Source organism: Ambystoma mexicanum, chromosome 5q (genome assembly GCF_040938575.1).
Source record: "Ambystoma mexicanum isolate Mex_15411 chromosome 5q, UKY_AmexF1_1, whole genome shotgun sequence".
NCBI lineage: Eukaryota > Metazoa > Chordata > Amphibia > Caudata > Ambystomatidae > Ambystoma > Ambystoma mexicanum.
This window is the reverse complement of record NC_090933.1, coordinates 1,276,561,368-1,276,585,561: the sequence shown is the minus strand read 5'-3', so window position 1 is coordinate 1,276,585,561 and position 24,194 is coordinate 1,276,561,368. Positions and strand designations below refer to the sequence as shown.

Below are 24,194 nucleotides of genomic sequence, written 5' to 3'. Positions count from 1 at the left end.
AGAGTAGGAGCAAAATGCATCTCAAACACCTGAAACGGAAGGTACGGATTAGTATTGGCACTACAGGTCCACCTAGATTCAATCGTAACTTAGTCCATCCCATAAAATGTGTATGGGGCCTTGTGCCCAAAGTTTCAGCAAAGTTTCACACAGTTTTGTGAAGCTGGTAAAAATGAAGTTAGTCTCTCTGGGGTCCAATGAACAGTTCGAAGTCTTACGGGACAAGTTAATCTAAGTAACCGTCTGATAGCACTATGATTCGGGCGCATGCGATGCACACTTAGAATCGCGCTCACTTGCTCGAATCCCAACTAGAAAATGCCCTCTGAAGTAGTTTGATAATTCTGTAAGTTGCATATTTTAGATCATAACTCAACCCACACTCACCTCCCATATCACTATGCTTACTCTCTTCTCTACACCATCACTCAGAGTGTAGCTATAACCCCTAAATCAATTCGACCTAGCTGCTCGAACATTAACACCTCCTGATTCTATAAAATGCAGCTATATCCCATGACAAACCACATGTGTCCTGCAGGCCCAACGCAGCCAGAACCCAGTCTTGGTGTCCACCCGCCAGACTGCGCACTTTCAACTGACATCAATACCACCACACCTAATGCTAGGATGCAGCTACCATCAGGCAATTAAATCAGCTGCACACGTTTGCACCCGAGCACCGTACAATACCTTATTCTCTCAACTGACCTGGACTACAGTCCCCAAGGGCGTTCAACATACCAGCGCTTTGAGGTCATACCAATGATAATATAGAGCACTATATAAATGCCAAATAACAACCTAAGATAGCATAACTAGCAAACATGTCCCCAACTTTGGCTTTGCCATTGCCGGTTTACATAAGCACTCCAAAACTATTAGAAAAGTTAGCAAAACTTTTTAGGCGGAGTTGGGGGTTCAGGTAAGTATCTCTCCCCCCCCCCCCTGTACTCCGATTCTTCATGGAACTTGGCAGCTCTGCTGAAGAGGGGCCAAGGTTACTTTTCCTGCCGTCGGCCTCATCCCTTGTTCCCCAGGGGCTTCAGGTTTGATCAGTTCTCCGGTAGGTGTCCAATGCTGGTTTAAGGTCTTCCAGTTGAAGAAGGCAGCAGAACTCTATGCAGGGCCCCTTTCACGAAAGGACTGGGCGCAGGTAAGCAGTTTTGGACGATGGCCACAGATGCACGGCGACGCAAAGGAATTCACTTGCCGCGGTCAGACTTTCTCATATCCCGCTTCGCATTGATGCTAGGACCACGAAATTTCAGTGGTAAGCCTTGTTGCACACGCTGAAGATCCCTCCCCCAAGTTCCAGCTCTCGACTTGGAACGGCGATGTCTGCAGCACAGTAGCCCAAACTCCGAGGTGGTCAGCCACTGGGCGGTCTAGGGGCATTTCCGAAGGCTCTTCGTAGGACTCTGAGCTGACTTAGAGAATGTATAATCCCTCCAAACCAAGGGTTGCAGCTCCTTTGCAGGACTGCTGAAGATCACCTCCAAGACAGGGCTCACCCAGGACTACAGCAGAATTTTGTCACCAGGTCTTCTTCCAACGGGTGTTCGGTCTACTCGCGTGTCTTGCAGCTGTACAGGATACTTGGCTCCTTCTGTTAATTCCAGGATCTCTCTACAGTGGGTGCATGGGTCCTCTTCTTATCCCAAAAGCCAGTTAAGAGAGGAAACTCCCACTGGCCAATGACGGAACACACAAATGCACCAGTTTGTGGTTTGGGACCAGACAGTCCCAGCCCACTTCCTGGCAGCAAAAACACATAGCCCGCCAAAAGTCTCCCGGGCACTGGAAGTCCATATAAGGATTTTCCAGGCCTCTCAGTCCAGGAAGGTGGCCAAAGGATGAGCGAAAAACCTTGTGGCATGGCCATGTTTGACCACTAGCCACAGTTAGTAGCTAAAAGTGGTAAGGCAAAAACAAAATGCACCAGAAAATGGTAAAAAGTCACTGCTGCCACCAGCTTGTCCATTTAGCACACCTAGAGTAACCAAAAATCCTCTGAGTGTTGGTCTGTGGCAAAACGAAAAGTGTACCCCATTGTACTGCATTGTAAGATGCATTGTACAATGATAACAAGTTACCACAAGTGATAAGTTACTAAAAGTAGTAACAAAGTAACAGGACTAAGGGAAACAATGTTTCTCAGTACTGACAGCCTGAAGGACATGTCAGTTTTCCGATAATAGATTAGCAAAAGTCAGCGTGCACTGAAAGGTGTAGTAAGGAGGAATCTTTCCTAACGGTGGTCAAGGGAAAACCTTATCACGGGGAAATCATGCACCACACCAGCAATACAGACCACTCTTACCACAGACGCTTACCTCTCAGGGTGGGGGAAGCACATGATCTTCATCATGCAGCGTACGGCGTGTAGACTCGGACACTAGCAAACACACCCAACAACCATTTAGAGCTTCTAGCAGTGTTCAAAGCTCTAAAAGGCTTTTGAGACCAGTTACAAGGGAAGTCTGTTCTAGTCCCAACATACAGCACTAGTGCCATGTCTTATATAAACAAAAAGGGCGGGACACACTCTCCAGGTCTGTCAAAACTAGCCCAGAACATATGGAACTGGGTGCTGAGACACATGCTCATGCTGTCCCAACATGTTCCAGGGCAACACAATCTTCTAGCCGATGTCCTCCACAGAAACGTACAACTTTCCGTAGAACACGAATGGCAGTTGCACGCCGACATTTTACACAACGTCTTCACCGAATGGGGTCATCCACATATCTACCTCTATGCAACACAGAGAGCACGCAATGGCCAGACTTCATCTCCATGTAGCACAACACAGGATCCAAGGGGAGAACACCCTGTGGATGAATTGGTCAGGGAAATGAGGGGAAGAAAACATTTGTGGGGCCCCTAAAACTAGTCCTAGAATCCCTGAAATAGGAATTCTGGCTTAACCAGTTTGGAAAAGGAGACGATCCGTGCTAGAACTAAGCTTAGGACGTTCTGTACAATGGGTGCAGCAGGCATGGTTGAGTGTTGGAGCAAGGGCTACATCAGTTGAAGAGATTCAGGAATCTGAGGTCTACGTTTATAGACTGTATTTTAAGTGTTTGCATTTTGTTCATGCAAACACTGGCTGCACATATACTGAGTGCACCCAGCAACGTTTTACTACATTACTCTCTCCACTGACCTGGACTGCGGTCCCCGAGGGCCTTGAATTCGCAGCGCTTGGAATCCAACCAATGGTAAATTATGGCAAATGTGTTCCAGAATAATTTAACCATGCTGGAGATGCTGCATTTGCTTTTTGAGCGACTGAGAACCTACAGTTTATAATGTGATGAGCAGTTCTTTTAGTCTTAACTTTGAAGAGAACATGTGTTAGACATAGAAGCCTCTGGAAAGTGGTAATGTTTAAATGGAATGGAATTTGTTATGTTGGATGAATAAAATTAAGTATGTTGTATGCAAGTCTGGGCAAGGAGTGTTCTAGGCAGCATTCTTGCATTTCTATTTTATGTACTTTGGGAGCGGCTCTGAAAATGTAGATGGCAATTTAGTGAGAATTCATTTTTTTGGAACTAGCCCATTTGTGTTTTTAAAAAAATATATATATTTTGCCACAAAAGTAGATGGGGGTAGCGAAGGTAGCGGGGGTTGGTTGGTGGGGTTTAGGTATATGTTTTTATTTAGGTGGGGGGTGTTGAGTGTCGTCTCCCCCTGCTTTTCTTGCAGTGTAATATGTAAAAGAAACATACGTGTAAAGGGCCTACAACAAATTATCTTGAGCAAATCTCATGGAACCCGTTTTTTCAGGATTCAGAATTCATAAATGCAGACAATGAGATTGGATAGCTAAAATCTTCACAGTTTGTGGAAGTGTTACTTGGAGATTTGAAGATAGTGGCGGTGTGCCAGATTTGTTTTAATCTCCCCCTCCCCCACTCACTTCACAAGTTTGAAATGAAATTTTAAAACTGTGGTAAGCTTAGAAGATCATGCAGCAATGTAAATGTGGCCTATAACAGTACATTCCACGCTTCTGTTGTAATAATTCGGAATCTGGTTTATGGGAATCATGGTGGAGCTGGATGGATGTAGCTATTTTTCTTTGTGGGGCTTTAATTACCTTTTAATACATGTAAACTAATAAGAGAATTAAAATCATGAAAGAATATAAAAATGAAAAAAAAAGTACATTGGTTGAACTGAGCCTGAGAAATTGTATAACAAAGCCTAATTCCCAGTGCCTCTGTTTTTAGAATATGAAAAAGGCCAGTCTTCACAGGATGCAGTTTCGTCAATGAACCTCTTTGACTTAGGGGGTCAGTATCTTCGTGTTGGCAAGGCTGTCACTCCTCCCATGCCACTCCTAGCTCCAACCACACCAGGAGGATTACCCCCAGCGGCCGCAGTGGCTGCTGCAGCTGCAACTGCCAAAATCACGGCCCAGGTAAGATACCTCTGTTTTAATGTCAAAGTTATGCATTGATAATGGGTAGTGGAAGTGCATAGTATAGAGTTCACATACCTTTGAAGCATAGGCACTGATACAGTGTACTGTCACATACTCAAAAATCTTTATGGTGTTGAAAGGGAGGTTATTTACTATTATGAAATATTGAATTTCAAACTATCAATTAAGGCCCAAGAAAGGTATGTTTTACATTTAAGTTGGCATAGGGGCATGTCCAAGAATCTCTGGTGTGGTATTTATTTATAAACCGACTATGCACAAGCAGGGTTTCAAAGTGTTCAAGGAGGGTGGGAAACAAGGGGAGAAAACAGTCGCTCAGAGCCCTTGAAATTATGAGGCAATAGTCTGCACAGGAAGAGTACGTGCGTAAAATACATTTAACAGTTGAGATGCAGCAAATGGGCCTGACTGCGATTCTGCAGGTTTTACCCCAGTGCAATTGAGGGGTGAAGACCAGGGAGACCAGACGATCTTCAGGTACGGATAGTGCAAGTGCACAGATGGTCACAGGGAGGGGGGAGACTGGGGTAAGTGCAGACAGAGCCACTCACTAGGGTTATTTCTCAAGTGCAGTGAGTGTGGGTGGGGTGTAGGGCCCTGAGGCACGTGCGAAAGAAGACTGCTGGGGTAGCCAGGGATCTGTGAGACTGAGGTGCACCAGGTGGCCAGTCAGCAAGCTGTAAGCGGGAGAGTAGGAAAGGGCAAAGGACTAGATTAGCAGGGTAGAGGGAGAGAGGAGGATAAGAGGAAGGTCTTGAGGAGTTTCCGCAATTTAAGGTCAGACTCAAGACGGAGGGCGGCAGAGAGGCTATTCCAGAGGGAGGCACCTGCTGAGGATAAGGATCTCCCTCCAAATCTCTGCTTGCAGAACTGCCTCACTCACAGATAGCTGGAGGTAGATGAGCGAAAGGCTCATGACGGACAGTATTTAGGAAGGCAGCGCTGCAGATGAGTAGTTCCCAGGCCCCAGAAAGCCTTGTGAACAATGCAGAGGGTCTTAAACTTGATCCTTGCAGCCACAGGGAGCCAGTGAAGGGATTTCAGCACCAGAGAGATGTGGACGCTGGGCTTGAGGCCAAGGATGTCTTGCGGTTCTGTTCTGGGTGAGTTGCAGAGGGCCCAGGGCAGAAGGTAGGTTGAGGAAGAGGCTGTTGAAATAGTCCAGCCTGGAGAGAACCAGGGCTCTGGATACAGTGAGCCACTGGGGGAAAGTGAGAAAAGATAAGTACCTCTGTGGAGGTGCAAATGATAGTTGTAGAGATGTCCGAAATGTGAAAGGAGGAGGAGAGTTGAGTAAAAAATGACCCAGAGGTTTCTTGCCTCTCAGGTGGGTGCAGGCACAGGGCCAAGGGAGGCCCGCCAAAGTGAACGTGGTAAAGCGGGGGCCAATGCGAACTCTGTTTTACAGTCGTTAAAGCAGAGGTCGTTTGCAGCACACCATGGCTGAATAGCGGACAGACAGATAGCAGCGAGGAGACGACTGAGGGTAGCCTGAAAGATAGTTGTCTCATCCGCGTAACACTGGAAGTTAGAGGTGAAAGTGGCAATCACACATGCCAGGGTACCGTGTAGACGTTGAAGAACTAGGGGGATCGATTAGATCCCTGGGGAACGCCACAGGTTGAGAGAGCTATATTGGAGAGGAAGGAGTTCCACCTGGGATGGGTGGTCGCAGAGAAAGGGGGGTTAACCATGCCAGACACTGACCTCTGATTCCCAGGATGTCACAGACGTGCGATCAGGATGTTGTGGTTAACCGCATCAAAGGCAGAGGAGAGGTAAAGGAGAATGAGGACAAGAGGGGGAGTGTGTCAAGATTTGAGAGCAGGTCTTCACGCGTGTTCAGAAGAGCAGTTCCCGTGCTTCTGGATGTCATGAAAGCAACCAATAGTCAGTGTGGGGGGTCAGCTGAGAGAGAGCCAACTGCTCCAGGAGTTTGCCCAGGAAAGGAGTGATGGAGATGGGGTGGTAGTTGCCGGAATGCACGGATCGGCAGAATTTCTTGAGCAGAGGGTGCACAAGGGAGTCCTTACGGGAAGTTGGTAAAATTCCAGTGGAGAAGGAGAGATTGCAGAGATCAGCTAAAGCTGGGCAAGGGAGTCAACATTGTCTTTAATGGGTTTTGAGGGCCAGGGATCCACCTGTTTGGATGAAGCCTTCATAGATTGAACTTGTTTGGTGACCGTTGGGTGTGAAGGGTGAGAGAGGAGAGGGTAAGTGGAGAGGGCGGAAGGTTGCAGAAAGGGCCTGAGGAGTCAGTCCAGGTGGATGTCACCCACATCACCCATCAGGAGGAGTTGGGAGGAGGAGAGTAGGGTGGTGGCCAAGTCAGCACATTCAGAGAGGAAGAGAGTGGACTGACCTGGTAGTTTATAGAAGGTGGCTTTAAGGAGAGAAGATTTAGGGGCGAGTGAGAGTCTGCAAACTATGAACTTAAAGGAGGAGTAGGCCTGAGTAGGGATGATGGACACAGGTATCCATTCTGGGAAGATAAGCACCACTCCCCCACCTGTCTCCTTATGGGTTGGGCGCAGAGAGAATTTTGTAGCCTTCAGGGAGGAGTGTGTCAAAGCTGTGACGGAACTATCCTTGAGCCATGTCTCTGTGATGGTGAGCACATCAAGATCCAGGAGTTCGAGGAGGTTGCAGATGTCAGACGAGTGTGTGACGGCAGAGCGAGTGTTGAGAGTGGCAATCTGGAGCAGCTTGCCATCTTTGAAGGTCTTCTTGGGGTGGGGGGCACAGGGGACAGTCTACCCCCAATCCCCCTTAGGGTGGCAAGAGGGCCAAGGGGATGGTGGACGATGGCAAAGGAGCCAAGGCTGAAAAGGGAGCGGTGACAGTATGGCAAGGCAGAGGCGGCTGTACAGAGGAGTAGGGGGGCACAGAAGGCAAGGGAGGCTGGCCAGAGGGTGGGGTGAGGTTAGAGGCGAGGCGAGCGAGGAGCCTGTCGAAGAGGGGAAGGTTGGGTTGAGGACCCTGATCCATGATGGTTCCATTGAGATAAACATTCATGATGACTGAAAATGGCAAAGGGGTCAAGGAGAACCTCCCAGTGAGTGCCACTATTAAATGGACAAGAGGCGATGGGAGAGAGAAAGCTGACCATGTAGCAAGTCCATCGGTCAGGTGCGTTAATGAAGATGAGGATGTCAGAGTCTCTCTGGCGGAAGCCGTGACATAGGTGTCTACAATAGGAATGCCTGTGTTGGAGTACAGTATATCCTTAAGTTTCTTCCGGCCAGATTTAGTGATAGGAGATAGTGAAGCAGTTGTTGGAGAGGATAGGAAAGATAGATAGCAACGTGTTTGGCTGCAGTGGATGGGGGGGGGGGGACACTTACCAGTCTGAGATACTGATGCACTTGGGGGAAAGGGTGGGTGTGCACAAAGGAGGGGTGAGACAGAGGGTAGCACACCAGCTAATGAAGACACCAAGCTGCCACAAGACTGCTTATGCATACAATTGCCTAAGAAAGTAAGGAAGGAATGTTGGCTGACTTCCTACTCATGTTCAGTCTAATTATTTGGTGCCCTTTTTCAATTCTCCGGTATTGAGGACCTTGTACTTCTTGGTGGGTCTTGAAGTGGTAGAACTTCAGTCAACTATTTGAAATACATTGGCTTGCCAAAGCATCAAACCTATGAAATTGGCATCCGCCCCATCTATAGATGGGCTCTGTTTGTGAACGTCTGGATGCTTTTATCATCTATATAAAGTTCAAATTTTAGTGCGTTTCAGACAAAGAAAGTAGCCTTGAAAGTACCCTGTGAATTCCTTTGCACAGCTGTGTGGGCTCGAGCTGTTAGTGGCACCTTATTAGTATGGTTCTAGTGGGTGTGGTGTCCTAATGGGGAAACACTCTGAAAATCTAGTCCTGAGTCCAATGGCAAGCCAATTACTGAGAGTGAGTGGGTTATTTGAGTGTTGGGGAGAATTTTCATTTCTGTGCTAATTTCCTCCCACCTTAGAGACCCCCAGCACTTTTGCTGGACTTGGAACTTTTTAATATTAACTTGTAAGTGGGACCTTTTTCTCACTCAAGTGTTTTTCCCTGATTTGGATTTTGTTTGACAAACTTAATTGGCATCTGCTTTGTGTATGGTGACACACCACATTCAGTGCAGGATCATTGAGAAATCTTATGGTTTAAATGCCTTTTCTTGGGTGAATTACTGTTCCCAAGAATTCTAAGGTGAAGTTAATGTTACTTACCTTTTTTCTTTGTAGGAACGGCACACACCATCTGATGTGGAGTGCTGGGGGGTGAGGGGGTTACTTCGTAACCCCATATCCTACCTTCTCATGTAAAAATGTTACCCTCGCTGCTTTAAATGGCCAGTGGCAGTGGTTTAATTTTTGCTACCAATGTGCTTTTTTACCGCAGGCTGAACCCTCAGCTGCAGTACAGCACCCCTGGGTGTCCATTTTATCAAAATGGCCCTCGTCTTTTTTTCACCATTTTCTGTTTGTGAGGTCTGTCTTGGCTTTTACTCTGTGCGTTGAGACATGTTTGAGCCTTTTGTGTGTTTTGCCTTTGGTCGGCCCCTGGTCCAGTGTGTGGAAGGACAGGAAGTGAGGGAGGGTCCAGAAACTCCCCCTGTCCTTTCTCTCTAGGAATGCCTGAACGAAACCAGTCCCGATTGGCTGGCTTGGTGACTGTCCTGGAAGGACAGCCACCCTACTGTGTGATGGACAGCTTAGGCTGTGAATGAATGGGAACCTTGCTTAAAAGGCGAGGGTTTTGGGACTAGAGGCAGAGTCGACGACTGTAAGAAACATCAGAAGCAGAAATCGTGAAGAGAAGCCTGCTGCAACCTCCTCGACCTCGAAGTACCGGTGAAGCTCTGCTGCTGCGCTGACCTCCTTTTTCGAATCGACAGTGAAGCTCCGGAAGGGAAGACTTCTTCCCTTGGGTTAGTGGGACCAACTAACCCCGAGACGAATTCGAATTGGGCGCAATCCCCAACCTACTGTGCCTCTCATACAGTGTCTTGCCTGGCGTCACCCTCGGAGGATAGGATAGCAGCTGTTCTGGGGAAGGTGCAGCGGCTGTCAGCGATGAAGACAGCCATGGTGCAAGCCATCAGGTTGTTACTGGGCATGATGTTGTCCTGCATCTACCTCATCCAGCTCTGCAGTTTGCAAATGCGACCCTTCAGTAATTCCTGGACACCCGCTGGATCCAGGTGTCCGGAAGCTTCACGGACAAGATATCTCAACGATGAGCACCGTTGGGTGATAGTATGGTGGGGCGTTCGCTCCAACATCGCCAAGGCACAGGATTTCAGAGCCTGCAATACCAGGAGACGGTCACAACAGACTCTGCCCTAGAGGGATGAGGAGTGCACACTGGACGTCTGCCCTCCAGATGCCTGTTGCTGCCAGAGGAGAATGATCTTCATATCAACATTCTGGGACTACGGACAGTGTTCTGGCTCCTCAAGTCGTTCCTCCTGTCTCTGGGAGGCAAAGTGGTGAGTATCTTCACGGACAGCACCACCACCATGTTTTACTTCAGGAAACCGGGGGGCACTCTATCCCCAGCACTCTCCTTGGAAGTGCAGGACTTGTGGCGCTGGACCGTTGGACAGGAGATGTCCCTCATCCGTATCCACCTGGCGGGAGTCAAGAACACAATTTCAGACTCCCTCAGCAGGCCTTGAGTGGGAGCTTCGTCAGGATCAGGTGGACCGCCTATTCGTCAAATGGGGCAGGCACTCAGATTGATCTGTTTTTTGACAGCGGCAAACTCCAAATGCCAGAAGTTTGCCTGCAGATTCCACCAGCCGAGGAGCCTGGGGGATGCAATCTCCTTCCCGTGGGAAGGGCTGTTTCTGTACGCGTAACCTCTGTTCCCTCTCCTGGTTCGAGTCATCGACACACTTGGTGTCGATGGAAGATGATATTCGACGCCCCGGCGTGGCCGGCGCAGGTTTTGTACCCAGACCATCTCAGTCTGTCAGCATCGCCTCCAGTCAAGCTGCCAGTGGTTATGGATCTTCTCACCAGATAAGGTGGCGTGATCCTTCAGCGCTAGAGTTTGGAGGGTAGTTGCCAGCGGACTGCAGGGGGCGGTCTTTGCCAAGGCCAGGGTGTCGACCTTGAAGTGGCACAGTCGCAAGTGGAAGCGTTTCACTGCGTGGCGCCGGTCACAAGATTACCCCTCTGAGGGTCATGGCCCCACAGATCCTTCCTTACTTACTATCCTTGGCCAAGACCGTACTGGTGTATGCCTCCATAAAGGGTCATCTGCGGCTATCTCCCGCTACACCAGGTAACCAGGAAGATCTTCACTTTGAGAAACTCCTTGACGAGTTGGTGGGACCAAAGGACTTTGCAGATCTTTCCCGCTGTGAAGACTCCTGCCCCGATGTGGGAACTCAACATGGTTCTGATGAGGCTTATGGGTGCCATCTCCGAGCCTTTGCATAAGGCCCCACTCAAGTTTCTCTTGTGGAAAGCTGCTTCCCTTGTGGCCATCCCCTCTGCCAGAAGGGTAGATGAGATCCAGGCCCTATCCTGCAAGCAACCATACCAGACTTTCCTCGAATCGAAGGTGGTGCTGCGTACGCACCCCTCGTGCATGCCAAAGGTTCCATCGGAATTCCTCCTCAAAGAGCCTTTGATGTTACCGGTTTTTCTCACGAAACCCTGGTCTCCGGTAGAAAGGGCCTTGCACTCACTGGACATTGCTCATGCCCCGAAGTTTTTCGGAAGACTTCACAACTGTTCGTGAACTTTGGTCCTGTGAACCATGGGAAGGCCTTGTCCAAGGCTTCCATTTCAAGGTGGCTCTCTGGCTGCATCACACACTGTCATCGGTCGGCGAACTGCCCGCCGTCCGAGAGCCGACTACATCAGAGTGATATCTGCGACAACGCCGTTCCTGTCTGGTGTGCTGAACATCTGCAGGCTGCTATGTGGAGGTCCATGCACACCTTCATGAAGTTCTACTGTATCACCAGGGATTTCAGGGAGGAGTCAAATCTCGGCCAAGCAGTGCTACGCAACCTGTTTGCTTGAGGTGAGATTGTTCCGGAGGTAAGAATTAATTGCTTCTGTTGAGCCTTGCCACCTCCCGTGGTTGTGTAATGTTGTACTGCTATGTATTCGTTATTCATGAGCATGTGAATCCATGCCAGGTCCCATGCTGGAGAAGATTTAAGTTACTTACCTGTAACTGTTGTTCTCCAGCATGGGTCTGGCATGGATTCACATGCAACCCCTCCCTCCGACCCCTCTGCGGCTCTTCTTGGTAACACTGCCATTTATGTGCTTACCAAATCTGAAGATGGCTGCCAGAGGAGGGACTTGGGGAGAGGACGGTCATTGGATGGGGGCAGTATGACTTGGAGGACAGTGATTGGTTTAGAGGAGAAATAGTGTTTTAGTGAAAATGAAACTGTTGTCTTTTACCAAGGATTACCAGCCTGACTGGGAATATTCATGCACATGTGTATCCATTCCAGACCCGTGCTGGAGAACAATAGTTTCAGGTAAGTAACTTAAACCTTACCTGAACCCCTATGTTCCCCTTTTAAAGGTTTGGCTGTGCCATTGCTTGCTCGCACAAGCACTCCGAAAGTTGGGGGCACTTTTGTTAGAACAACTTGTCCTCTACACTTGAAACTCTTCATTGGCCCTCAGAAACCCTACACTCATTATTTCCCGTCTCTCAAAACTGTGTTGAACTTGGAACTTTTGGGCACAAGAGCCCCATACATCTTAGGGATGGACTTCTAAAGTTAGTGTTGTATCTATGTGGACCTGTAGTGCTGCATACTAATACTTACCTTCCATTTCAGGTGGTTATATATATATATATATATATATATATATTTCTGAGGCTTGTGGAATCTACAGAGTAGACCTACATCTACTCTGTAGGTTTCCGCGTCGTCCTCATCCTCTTCTTGGTCCTCATCATCCCCATAGTAGCCTGTACCAGTTTGTTCTTCCAACATGCCCAAATCTGGATCCTCACAAAAGGATGTCTCTCCTTGATACTGAGAGTAGGGCTGTACATAGAAGGGGTCCGAAGACGGTGTTGGTGTTTCAAACCGGGACTTTTTACTTGGAGGTATAGGATCCTTAGAGCCTGAGGGTGCTGACCCGTCGGGAGTAGAAGAGAGAAAGTGTTCAGGGTTTTTTGCATAAAAATATGCCAATGATGACATCCTTGACATGACTCGCTGTCTGTCATCACTAGACCATTCTCTAGAACTGGGATGACTCTCTTTGGAAGTTTCTCTGACTTATCCTGACTAGACTTGGTGGTCTGAGCAGGGGTCTTTGTGATAGCAGAAGACTTGGACTTGTCTGACTGTTTGAGGAGTGGAGTGTTTTAAAGGTGTGGAAGTAGGCAGAGGCTGCTTCCTTTGCTGTTTTCCCCCTTCCTGTGAGTGGAAGAGTGTTTTCCCTGTTTTTTCGCCCCTTCGGAGCCTTTTGACGCCTGGCGTCGAGGTTCGGGGGTAGTGTCCCTATCCTTCGAGCGTGGAGGTAGGGGCTCGGGGGCTGCCGTAACGCGGTCTGCGGGCGCCGACTCCTGGAGTGCGGTCTGGGGATGGAAGTCAGCTTCGTCCTCCGATGATCGAACTTCCGTTACCTTGGGGAGCGAGGCACTCTTGGCAACAGTGGATGATTGCCTGGAGTCATGCGGCGATCTTGATCGAGAACGCCCAAAGGACGCCGATTCGGGCCGTTCTTTATGTGCCTCTTTCCGAGAACTCGACGTGCGCGTCGAGTCCCGGTTGGACTTCATGTGTTTTGTGGAAGTGCTGTGGGAAGCGCTTGTGTCGCCGGGGGTCTTCCCCATAGCCGCCCTGCCAGACGAGCTTCCGAGGTCAGGGACTTGCGCTCGGCTGTCTTTCGACGCCATAATGCCCTCACCGTCCGAAAGCACGGCGTCGCTGCCATCGCTGAAGGCGCCCTCCGCTGCCATGGCCTCTTAACGCCTGCCGTGGTGGGCCCAACGCTTGATCGAACGGTCCTTAAGTGTTTTGGGTTTAAACCTACTACACGCTCTTCATGTTCGCCTCGGGGCGGTCCCTCGGCAAGCAGAGATTGCACGTGGCGTGCCTGTCGACCCAAGGGTACTTGCGGTTGCACTTGGGGCAGAATTGGAAAGGGGTACCCTCCATACGCACCTAGTGGCAGTGGGCTTGTAAGTGTAGCAATATATAAGAATGTACCTATATATCAAAAAAGTGTAGAGTATGTCCACCCCCCACTCTCCCTACTTGCAGGGCCGAGGCCAGCGGCTTTCCAAGGCCCGGGCCGAGGCCCAAATCCGTCGTGCAGCTGTCGACAGTCGAATTCTTCTCTGGGCCGGCGTTGAGTGTGGAAGTTCGGTGACTCGACGTTGGGGTGGAGAAATGGGTAAATTTAACAATATTTAGCAAAAGTATGGCTAAGGCCAGGGAACTCCGCGAAATGCTTTCGACCAGTATGGCGGAAAAAAAACAATCTGAGGGTCCTAGACGCGTGAGGGATCAAGGGTACAGTGGACGTCACATTAGGGATAGTATTACTGGCACGCCCTGTGTCGACGCCCTTTTTTCGAGTTTCGAAAAACAAACTGTAATACTCGGCAGCTTCCACTAGATGTCGGCCTATGCACAGCATGTGATCTAAGCAGAGTAGATTCCCCGGTAGAGAAGGAACCCCCAGTTACCGACTCCCCTGTCGACAACCAACCTCTCCTAAATGAAGTTCTGTCTCGAGCAGCTGAACATTTCCACATTGACACCCAGGGTGCTCAAGAGGAGCGGGACTTCGCCGAGGAGTTAGTGGGAGAAAGGAGGCCTGTTGTTCAGGCCATCCCTGTCCTGAAGTCTATTCAGAGAAGAATAGATCCTTCACTCGTAAATCCTAACCTCACCAGGGCAGTGAACACCAAGATTGAGAAACTTTTCAGGGCAGCCCAATCAGACCCACTTTATATAAGGGGGCATCTGAAGCCAGACTCCCTGGTTGTTACAAACACCCGTAAGAGGGCTGGAACACCCTTCTCATCGTCCGAAGCTCCTCCCGACAAGGGGAGCAAGAAACTGTATGGTTTGGGCAGGAAAGTAGCCTCCACTTCCGCCTACCAGGCAAGGATTGCCAACTCCACCACCCTGTTGGCCAGCTATAACTGCCATAAGTGGGAAGAAGTCGCGGCACTCATAGACTCTGCCCCAGAACCCTTAAAGACCCAGTTGGCACGTGTTTCGGCGGAGGGAAGAGCCGTGTCCGGTTGCATTTTAAAAGCAACCTTTGATGCCGCGGATAACGCCGGCAGATTGATAGCAGAAGGAACTGTTATCAAGAGACCCGCTTGGTTACGGCAGTCTGGATTCAAGGCTGAAACCCAAGCATCATTGTTAGATAAACCGGTGGAGCCGGATCTGTTTGGTAAGACGGTCGAGGACGCGCTGAAAAATGCCAAGGACGAGTATGAAACACTCAAATCCCTAGGCCAACTAACCAATAAAGCCCTAATCAGAGAGGGAATGGCAATTTCCGTCGCCCACGCGGCCAAAATTCCCAGAGAGGATCTAACTAGTCCCAGGGTCAGGGTACACCGTGGAGCAATAACAACCAACAGTCTACCCAGGGTTACGGCAGGGGTAATAAAAGAGGACGTTGAAAAGGTAGAGGCAGCCCCAGTAGAGGAGGCGGCACGCCTCCACCAAAACAGTGACGCTCCGTTCAGGGTCCCTTCTCACGCAACCACAGTAGGGGGACGCATTTCCAACTTCACCCAAGCTTGGGAAGGGATCACATCAGACAGATGGGTGCTGTCCACAGTATCCGCAGGGTACTGCATAGAACTGTTAGAGCGTCCCCAAAACCATCCTCCACGACACAAAATACATTCTTTGGACCACCAGAAGATCCTCCTCGAGGAGATCGTCAATCTGCTAGCAAAGGACGCGATAGAACTGGTCCCGGGACACCAGGTAAACAAGGGTATTTATTCAACTTACTTCCTTGTGCCAAAAAACATCTGACAATGCGCCCAGTATTGGATTTACGGCCTGCAAACAAGTATGTCAAGCCCCAAAAGTTTCGCCTGACTACTCTCCAAGAGGTAATCCCCCCTCCTATAAAAAGGAGGATTACATGGCAACATTGGACATGAAAGATGCCTATTTTCATATTTCCATGTTCCCAGCGCACAGAAAGTACTTGCGCTTCAAGGTGGACAGTCGGCACTACCAGTTCAAGGTACTGCCCTTCGGGATAGCTTTGGCTCCAAGGGTATTCACCAAGGTGGTGGCGGCAGCACACCTACGCTGGGAGGCAATCCCGATGTACCCTTACCTGGACGACTGGCTCATCACGGGGGAGACCCCAGTAATTTGCGGAGCAAACATTCAAAGGACAATCGACCTCCTCTTCGAATTGGGCTTCTCAATAAACGAGAAAAGGTCAAGTCTGGTGCCAAGCACATCCAAACAGTTCCTAGGAGCTATCCTAGACACTCAAATAGGGTTGACCTTTCCTTCCGAGGAAAGGATTCGGAATATATTGCTTCAAATTCCGCAATATCAGTCCGGTCGCCAGATAACGGTACGCAAAGCAATGCATTTTCTGGGCATGATGGCGTCATGTATTTACCTGGTCCCCCACGCGCGCCTGCGTCCCATGCAGGAATGGTTGGCAAAACAGTGGTCTCGGGCAAGTGGTCAGTGGGACGATCTATTGGTCGTTTCGCCAATACTTGTACAAAGCCTTCACTGGTGGACAAGAGGGAATCTGTTCAAGGGGAAACCCTTTTATGATCCCGAGATACAGGCGGTAGTCACAACCGATGCTTGCCTGACTGGGTGGGGAGCTCACCATCTCCACCACACAGCTCAGGGTCTCTGGTCGTACTCGGTGGCCAAGAATCACATCAACCTGTTAGAGCTTCTGGCAGTATTCAGAGCACTTCAAGCGTTCGAGCCCTACCTGTTAAATCTGTCGGTGCAAATCCGGACGGACAGCACTACAGCCATGTTCTACCTGAACAAGCAAGGAGGGACTCGGTCGCCAAATCTGTCCAAGCTTGCCCAGAAAATCTGAATATGGGCACTCGGACGGAACATCTTCCTGTCATCGCAACATGTTCCAGGGGATCTCAATTCCCTAGCGGATGCTCTGAGCAGAGACCCCCTCCCAGAAGAACACGAATGGTGTCTACACAGAGAAGTCGTAGAAGGTATCTTCTCTCAGTGGGGTTTCCCCACTGTAGACCTATTCGCCACAAGCGAAAACAGACAATGCCCAGGATTTGCATCGAGGTTCCCCCAACCAGACTCCCAGGGGAACGCCCTGTGGATGAACTGGTCAGAGATGTTTGCGTACGCTTTTCCACCAACTCCTCTAATCAGGAAGGTGGTCAACAAGATGAACAGATTGGCAGTGTGCGAACCCATCAAACTTCAGAGCTTGTACAACCCACTGTCCCAGCACCAAGGTCAAACGGTGCATCCTCAACCTAACTCAATGAACCTGGCAGCATGGCTACTGAGGTCATAGAGTTCGGACTTCTCAATTTACCACAGAGGTGTATGGACATCCTAAAGGAATCTAGGAAACCTAACACGAGGCACTGCTACTTTGACAAATGGAAGAGATTTGTTATCTGGTGCCAGAATAAACAAATCAACCCAGTTGATTGCACTCCTTCCACTGTTGTTACATACATGCTCCACCTGCTGGATGCAGGACTGGTTTTTAACTCACTGAAGGTACACCTGGCAGCCCTGTCAGCATACACCACTTCCCATAACAAGGTGTTGTGGTGGAAAGTACCAGTAGTTAAAGCCTTCATGGAAGGAGTAAAGAGACTTCACCCTCCTATTTCAAACCCACCACCAGGATGAGACCTTAATGTGGTGCTATCTAAGCTCATGCCCCCCCCCCATTCGAGCCCATGCACAAAAGCAGTCTCAAACACCTGACTTACAAAACGGTCTTCTTAGTAGCAATTACATATATAAGAAGAGTCAGTGAAATTCAGGCTCTGTCAGTGGAAGACCCCTTATTTACTGTCCATAAAGATAAACTGGTTTTACGCACACACCCTAGGTTCTCGCCTAAGTTTATTTCCAAATTCCACGTGAACCAGTTCATCGAGCTTCCGGCTTTCTTCCAAGACCCACAAAGCTCGGCTGAGGTGAAACTACACACACTAGATGTGCGTAGGGCGGTCCTCTACTATGTAAACAAGACCAGACCGCTAAGGAAAACAGATCAGCTGTTTGTCTCCGTAGCTACAGGCAGAGAGGGGGATCGCGTCTCTAAAGGTGCCATCTCTAAGTGGATTATTAACTGTATCCAGCTGTGTTACTCACTTTCTGAAAGAACTCTGCCTTTCACGCCCAGGGCCCACTCTACAAGAGGCATTGGGGCCACTCTGGCTTTCATTGCAAATGTGCCTCTTGACACCATTTGCAAAGCAGCTACTTGGAGCTCTATTCACACTTTTACTCAGCCCTACTGCATTGACCAACACAGATACACAAGTGGGACAAGCGGTTCTAAGACATTTATTTGCTCATGACCCTTCTCACATCCCACCTCCTTCTTCAGGTACTGCTCGCTAATCTATGCACAGCATGTGATCTAAGCAGATTCCACAAGGCTCAGAAGGGATACATTACTCACCGTAATGGTATTTTTGATGCTTGTATCTTCTTAGATTCACATGCGACCCACCCTTCCTCCCCTCTGAGAGAAGGCGCATGGATGCTTGTAGTCTTACCTTTCTATCTATCTGCTTGGATTATCTGTACTCGCGGTACTCCTCATGCTACCTCATGTCAGAAAAAATACAATCTGAGGGTCCTAGGCGCGTGAGGGATCATGGGTAAAGTGGATGTCACACTAGGGATAGTATTACTGGCACGCCCTGTGTCGACGCCCTTTTTCGAGTTTCGAAAAACAAACTGTAATTCTCCGCAGCTTCCACTAGATGTCGGCCTATGCACAGCATGTGAATCTAAGCAGATACAAGCATCAGAAATACGATTACGGTGAGTAATGTATCATATATATATTTTATTTAGTGTTGTGTGAAAAGTTATGTTTCATAGTGTTGTGTGGTCATAAATAAGTATTTTTCTGATGCTTGTGGATATGAGTATTGCATCTTTTTTTCGACCCGGGCGTGACTAACACTGTCCCTAACAAGACATGTAGTGTTCCAAAATCCTTCACACTTCGAGGTTCCACCAGATAGTTTTTTTCCCGCCAAACTAGCTGGGCGCTTATCCGGAGCTCGTAGAGTTTCATATTGCTTCGGTGTTGATAATCCCACTGCATGCGGTTCTTCGATCGCCCTCGACTATCATCTTGACGGCTGTATCGTTTGGTCCTTCCCGCCAGCATTTCCATCGGCGACTGTTGACCGTGTGACCTCGGCCGCCCATCCTTCACAGTAGGGAGAGTGGGGTGCTATATCATCTTCTCTGAGAATGCTTTTCTTTTACCCTTCCTCCTTTTCTCTTGGGTCTGGCTGCTAGCACCCTCTGCTATGGAGAGGTCTACCTTTAAATTCTGTCCGTCGTGTAACGGCAAACTTCCCTGGAAGGACAATGTTATACAAGATTGTATGTAGTAACCCTGTGGCAGACTACACCAGCCTTGTCCACTTTGCAATAGGCAACCCAACCTTTGGTATAGGCCTGTACTACACAGGTTGGTACAGTGACTGAGCACCCAGGCTTGTCTCAAGAGGGGTCAATGTGAGCTGTATGGTTGCAACGTAGAGTTTCAGAGTGCCAAGTATTCAAATAACACTTATACTCAAGGTTTCTTGATTAAATACTTATTTATTAATTTGAGTTAGTTTTAAAATAAGCCTTTAGAAGAGAACAAATGGCAACAATAAAAATATACTTCAAAATACACTCCTTCAGTTTAATAAAGTAAGTAGATCACCTTTTGGGATGGCACACAGATATTCCAACACCCAGGGGTGACTTCAATAGTTAGGATACTGTGGACATTAATATATCACTTTTCACATTGAATTGGTAATACTGAAGTTGTAGCAAAAAGGAAAAGGTTAGGGAAGGAAACAATGGTTAACACGTTTCTCAAACAAGTAAGCCCTTTTGAACCCCCAATGCAATGCAGATTAACCCATTCCCAGCTATACAAGTAAGGTATGTATGACTTTTTAAAGGGATAGTTAAACACAAAGTCAGAGGGTAAGAAGAGTCTTGAGGCAGCTAGGACAGCCAATGTCAATTGAGCAAAGTCTAGGAGAGCTGAGGCACTACTTGAAGGTAGGTAAAAAGTCTTGCACAATGTTAGATTTGTTGTAAGAAGAAATCGCTGTTGGGCGACACGCTGAGAGGCTTGTGAAGGGCAAAGCTGCAAGCAACTCTGCAAAATGCATTGAATGCAAGTCTCAACTGAGAGCGAGCAAGCTACACAACAAGAGGCAAGTAACCCTTAGTTTACAGTACCTTAGGTCTGAAGAAAGGTTCCAGCTGGCTTCTGTTCCTGTTGTAGTTCCTGTAGAACCTGTTGTTCCTCAGCCATGGGGACAAGAGGGAGGACGTCTGGGGACTCCTGCACTGCGGTTCGAAGATCGGCTGTAGCAATGAGCGCACTTTGGGTCAGCGGTTCTTGGACACCTTGTGGACTTTCCTTGCTTCTGTGGCTCAGGCTTGGTCAGCCCTGCTTCGAGGGAGTCCGGAGGATCTTCCTGGAGCTCGGGTCTGGCTTAAAAACGATGCACTCGATTCTGGTGTTTGTCGCCCTGGCACTCTGTTCCTGCAGCCGCAATGGAAGTACAGCCAGCAGAGAGAAGGGTTTCAGTCGGGTTCGTATTTTGGGTCGATTGGTCACACCAACCCAAGGGCAGAACTAGTCCTTTTCGGGGTTCACCGATATGTCAAAATAGGTGCTTCAGTACCGCAGCAGGGCTTCACTGGGCAAACCAACGGTCCAGGAGGTGCAGCAAGCTTCTCTTCCAGTTTCTTTCTTTGGTTTCTTCGTCCAGTGGTCGACTCTGCCCTCCTTGCAAAAGACCTCGGCTTTTATGCAAGTCATTCCCATTCACTCATACGCAGGGTGGCTGTCCTATAAAGGACAGCCAGCTGGCCAATCACCTTTGGGTGCATTACTGTAACCAAGGAGACTAAGCACTGGGAGTGTCGGGCACCTCTGTTGCTTCCTGCGCTGCCAGACACACTGGAGCCAGAGACGGGCTTCTCCAGTGAACCCCCGCCAAAGACAAAACAAACAAAGGGGCCAAACCTGGTTTGGTGCGCTGAGTAAATCTTAAGAAGGACCTTTCCTACAAAATGGGCACCCATGGGTGCACTACTGCAGTGATGAACGCAGCCCGCGGCCACACAATGGTAGGAAAAAGTAGAGCACTGCCACCAACCATTAATTGTAGAAAGGGTAACATAAACATGTTAGAGAAGACGTTGGAGAGGATACTAAGTAACCCTCCAGCACCCTATTGTAAGATAGTGTGCTGAGTCTATAAAGAGGGAAATGTGAATAAAGTCAATTTCACTTTACGATTCACAATGTAAATGATGCCAATGGAGGTAGTCAAACTCGAAAACCAAAAGAAAGTGTTCAAATCAAATACATGAGAGAGTGGGGAAAAAGGTCTCCCTCTCTCTCCTGGATAAAAATAAAAAGTCCTAAAGTCCAGCAAAAGAGCTGAGGGTCTCTAAGGTAGAAGGAAATTGGCACATATCCGAGAATTCTCCTTAACCAGACACCCATTGCCAGTGCAATGGGTGTCTTCCTTGTGACCACGACGAGCGCTTGTGCAAGAGCTGTAAACTTTTTCGGCCTAAGACTCTGAAAGACAGGCGAACTTAAGCGGTGGGCGGCCTACGCTATGCAGGCCGAAAACCTCTCATGCTTGTACAGTCGCTTCGGCCGAGGAATCCGTCTGCAGTCACGGCTCTGATTTGGAGGCAGTCGACCCGCTCCCACGTTTTCTGCCCCGACAAGCATGCCGCCGGCAGTGCCATGGGGAAGTCGCACCCCAGCGACAAGGATACTGTTGGGAAGGAGCCTAGTGCTTTCCTTCATTTCCAAAGTTTCCAAGCACTTTTGAATTAGGCAAAACTTCTGTTAACTGTTTTATAAGCACTACAAGAGTCCAGGGGGGAGGAGGGTCACTAAATTAAGATTGTTGGGATTGAAATCTAAGTGCAAACAACTATGTAGATGGATATATATATTTGTAAAACTGTTGTACATTGTAAATTAACTTTGCTCATAGCACGGTAAAGAGCAGGCTCTCTGCCAAAAAGGAATGTGATTGCACTAAGAATAGATTGCAGAGCTCGTGTGCGGTGTTGCGTCGCTAAGGCTAGAGAGCACGAAGTGACTGAGCAACCTGTTCCTGTCAATCACAAGCCAATGGAGATTCAGCACGACAGAATACTAGGAAAACAAGTTTTTTTTGTAGGAATTATTGGACTACATCAAATATAATTTTATGGAGTTAATGTTGATAGAATGGCGTGAAGATGTTTATGTATGAAAGTGTATAACATAGTAAATTATGCTAAACCAGAGCGACAAAGTATTCCTGCATATTCAGCATACTGTTATGTAGATTGTCCCAAATGGAACCTGACCACGCAACACTGGAGACTACAGCATCCTTTGTATGGCAAGAAAGACAAGTTTGAAGGAGCTCTGCTGGTATCCAGTGACCAAGTGAAGAGTATTTAAGCCCCAGGCACAGCACCAGTATTCAGGACCTGGGAGTCAGCGAAGGACGATGACAGAATGCTGGCCTGGAATGGCAGAGTCCTCTGCCATTTCCCTAATCCTCATGATCTGTAAAGATTAAAGTCTTATCACCTGCAAGATAGACTTGTGGCTTTTAATTCCTTGGAGTACATTTATTCTGGTTTATGGTGATTATGGGTACCCTGTATTTAAGGGGTGCCCCTGTAAGTTGGGGTTCGCTTTCAATACCCCACACGTTTATAAAGGCAAAAGCCTCCTTCGGTGCGATTGTCGAAGGCCTCACCGGCTGCAGGCCCATCGAAAGATTTGATGGGGCTTTCAGAACCTCACGGTTTGGCACCCCTCACGCAACTGCGGCATGGGCGGTCCCTCTAAATATTCCACCACCGTCACGCAGGGGCACTGAAAGACTCCGTAGCGCCGTCGACCGCGGCAGCGTCTACAGATGCGCCAAAACACCTTTGGTTGGCAATTCGCAAGAAGCTTTCGGGTACCAGTTTGACTGCCCTAGACCGCACAGGAGCTCCCTCTTTCCCGGGAGAGTATTCTCCGGCCTACCAGGCTCTTTCTAGAGCTCTATGTCAAGATTCATCACCTCCTGTGCAGCTTTCTACTCCTCCTGGTCATTCTGCTACCTCCAGAAGGGAACAGGGAGAAATGTGAGGCTTGTATGGCCAAGATGGCTGAGTTTATAAACTTTTCAGGCCAATATGACCGTATTGTGAAAAGACATAGGGATGTGGACACATGCCCCATCCCCTCTAAGTCACAGAGGCTCCTCTCCCCCAGTACTCCGCTTCCCTCTACAGGGGGAACCCCCAGTCATAGTCTTGGGATGACCATGATGATCTGTGCCAAGACGTTTCCTATGAAGGTGTTTACCAGGATGACCAGGACCCATACTGGAACCCGGTGAACGACCAGGGAACGTGGCACACCCTGCCACATGACCCTGACCCAAATGTCATCTTTCTGGAGGCGTCTACTCCTCTACCAAGAGACTAGTCACCCATTGACAACCAATTGTTTAACTCATTTCCCTTCTAAAGAAGGCGGCTGACTATTTTAAGATTGTTGCACACAAAGCCGCCCCTGACTCTGACTTTGTGGAGGATAATCTGAAGGAGAAAGCACCTGTCTGCGAAGTCATCCCTCTGTTGGATTTAAACAAAAAGTACCTAGCCACTTCATTGCTGTCTCGGTCCCTTAAACGTGACATCACCCTTAGTGTGGAAAAGATGTTTCACCCGCCCCCCAATCCCCTCTACATCAGGGGCTCTCTGGTTTTAACCACTAATCGCAAGAGGGCAGGGCTACTGGTACCTTCGGCAGTATCCCCTCTGGACAAGGATTGTAAAAAAAACATTACGCCCTTGGAAAGCGTGTCACCATGTCTGTGGCGTATTCCACCAGGATTGCCAACATCATTCTCCTTGCAAGCTATAGTGATGTCCAGTGGGGCCTAGTCCAGGACGCACTTCAGGAGGTCCCGAAGCCTACCCGATCACACCTACTGGCGGTTGTGGAAAAAGGCAGACAGATTACCAAGAATATATTGAAGAACACTCTGGATTCTGCCGAAACTGCAGGTCGCACCCTTGTGGAAGGGACATTACTCTGGCGACACACCTGGTTAAAAAAACTCAGGTTTCATGCCCGAGACTCAGGCCTCTTTAATTAACAAGCCCGTAGAGGAGGCAGACCTCTTCGGAAAGGCAGTCGTCAAATCCCAGGAAACGACAAAAAAGAAACAAGAGACGCTAAAGTCACTCAGCCAGATCTCGGCTAAGTCCTTTGCCCAGCACGCCAGCCCCAACGCCCGCCGGTCCTTTGGCGGGTCGGTCCATCTCTTGTTCTCCACATGTTCAGTATGCAGGGTGGGAGGGGCCACGTTTCCAACTGGTCTTCCCGATAAGGCTCCTCCCGTAACTTCTAGTCCCAACAGATGCTTCTGTCAAAGTAAGGTCAGAGGTAGAAACTCTGGTTCTGATGCTTGTTAATCTGCTTAGAATCACATGC

General features: G+C 48.7%; 1 protein-coding gene across 4 annotated transcripts in view; it reads left to right on the top strand.

Annotated features, from left to right (window-relative positions):
* PUF60 (poly(U) binding splicing factor 60) overlaps nucleotides 1–24,194 on the top strand; it is a 243,117-nt gene that overhangs the window by 190,108 nt on the left and 28,815 nt on the right. For all 4 annotated transcript variants that reach the window (XM_069621851.1, XM_069621850.1, XM_069621849.1 and 1 more), the window contains one exon: nucleotides 4,242–4,432. In XM_069621851.1, the coding sequence (XP_069477952.1) occupies nucleotides 4,242–4,432 (191 nt within the window). The remainder of the gene's footprint in view (nucleotides 1–4,241; nucleotides 4,433–24,194) is intronic.